Below are 2262 nucleotides of genomic sequence, written 5' to 3' on the forward strand. Positions count from 1 at the left end.
TAATAATAATAATAATAATAGGCTATATAACATTAGGCCATTATATATATTTAAGGTATTATAATAGGCTATAAAGAGTAGAAGGTAAAAAACGGTACGAGTTGTCGGGCTGTGTGGTATTGAGCTGCACTCGTTGCGTGGCACGGTCCGCTGAACATCTCGAAACCTTTTGTTTGGCTTCGTTTCCCGTGAAAGTCCTTACTTTCGATTCGTCACGACCCACCATTTTTTATTTATAGGTATAGATATTTTTTCTACCTCTGCTGTTGCTACTAGATTTCATCGCGTTATAAATCTTTTTCACTTGGATACAACTCTTGTAGGCATTATCAATATATTCACTAGATTTTTTGATGACTTTACCGTCTTGTCCAATCTACAACGTCTTGACGACCGGTTGAAGTGTATCTTTAAATATAAAACACGTTTACAATACATTGTAATTTCTTTTTTAATTATATGGTAATTTGTGTAAATCAAATAAACGTAAAATATAATATACAAATTTTTCTAATAAGGAAAAAATACTGTTAGTTTCCATATGACGATTTAAAATAATAACTAGATATTCATAAACAAAAATAAATTATTATTAAATTATAGTATTAATTTAAACACTCAAGTACTAATTAATCCGCATAATCAAAATTACTAAAGTCGAATTTTGTGTACACAAACGTTTTTGGTCAAATTCAATATAAACCATGAAATCTCAATCTTAAATTTCTTTCGGGAGAACAATTTTTTAACGGTAATTTTTATGTAATATCGATCTTACATCATAAATTAATGTCAATTTGTATTGTTTATTTCGAGAACATTTCACAAGAAAATTTACGTTCAGTTTATTTGCTAGTAGAAATACAACAGGTCAATTATGTTGATTTCTAACATTACATTAAAGGAAATCATTAAAACGCATCGTTTCGACTTGAGACTTGAGTATAAATATTCCTGCGTTATGATAATTTTCATTCGTACATAATTTCAAAGTTAATAAATACATGTAATTGTTATTAATGAAAATAACTCGACTGAGGGCACACAAAAAACGACGACAAATGTAACAAAAAAAAACTCCTAATAAATAAATAATATATAACGAAGGAAAACTGCATCCACTACTCATTCAACCGGCCGAGCCGAACGAGCGCTGCCATTGGCCAACAGAGCCAAAGTCTCCACGCCCCATCGACGTACACAAACTGCACGCCCTCACTGAGCTGTTCGCTCCGTCGGTTCCAGTCTTGTTCGGGACATCGTTGCGACGGCATTTCGTACGTTTTTTTGGATGGTTTCAAATAGTATTTTTAAATATTTTTACAAAAATCAACATTCGTACACGCTTAAGGTTTAACCCGTAGGATATTCCCACGTGCCGTCTGCGAACCCGCTGCTGATGGTTATTGCATCGAACTGCTATTAATTTTCACTTGGTGATTGCTAATAACTTTGTGATCTTAGTTAATCGATGTTGTTCCGTTCATTTAAAGTTTCAAACGCGGTCAAAGAAAGATGACAGTTACCAACTTCGGCATGATGAGGCCTTGTTTTACCGGATACCCTTTCCAAGGCAAGTACCAAAACTTTTTCATTTCAATTAGTATCATAGATAATAACAATAATAAACGACCTACGAATTCTTCCGAACACCTTCTGAATCTTAGCTAATTAAATTCAAATAATTAATTTCGACAGTTTTTTTGAACGGACTGACGCGTTGGACATAATTGTCGCTTAGGATTCACGGGAAATATTCTTTTTAATTTTTAGACTTTACATTGGTTACTTTCGCAGTTAAATTTATTGTAATAATAATCAGTTGAAACTTTTGCGCAGGCCAAGGCCGGGTGAACCAGTTAGGTGGTGTGTTCATCAACGGTCGGCCATTACCCAACCACATAAGGTTGAAAATTGTCGAGATGGCTGCAGCCGGAGTCAGGCCATGTGTTATATCCAGACAATTACGCGTTTCCCATGGATGCGTTTCGAAAATCCTGAACAGATATCAGGAAACGGGAAGCATTAGGCCTGGAGTGATTGGAGGAAGCAAACCTAGAGTAGCCACGCCAGATGTAGAGAGACGGATAGAGGAATATAAATCGGAAAATCCAGGAATTTTCAGTTGGGAAATTCGTGACAGGTGAGAAAAATATTACATATTTTTATAAGCTTTGTAACAAAATTAATCCTCAAGTTGTCATTTATTAAACAATCAATTTTATGTTTTATTTGCTTAGCTAGAACGCTGAATTAATATTT

General features: G+C 34.3%; 1 protein-coding gene across 1 annotated transcript; it reads left to right on the forward strand.

Moving 5' to 3' along the window:
* Positions 1-1049: 1049 nt before the first annotated feature.
* LOC126909794 (protein gooseberry-neuro-like) lies at positions 1050-2143 on the forward strand (the record flags this gene model as incomplete). Its single annotated transcript, XM_050692219.1, has 2 exons — positions 1050-1573; positions 1840-2143. Coding segments are annotated over exons 1-2 (362 nt in total), but the record flags the coding sequence as incomplete, so codon positions are not given.
* Positions 2144-2262: the final 119 nt, after the last annotated feature.

The sequence above is a fragment of the Daktulosphaira vitifoliae genome, unplaced genomic scaffold, assembly GCF_025091365.1.
Source record: "Daktulosphaira vitifoliae isolate Bord-2020 unplaced genomic scaffold, ASM2509136v1 Scaffold_1308, whole genome shotgun sequence".
Lineage (NCBI taxonomy): Eukaryota > Metazoa > Arthropoda > Insecta > Hemiptera > Phylloxeridae > Daktulosphaira > Daktulosphaira vitifoliae.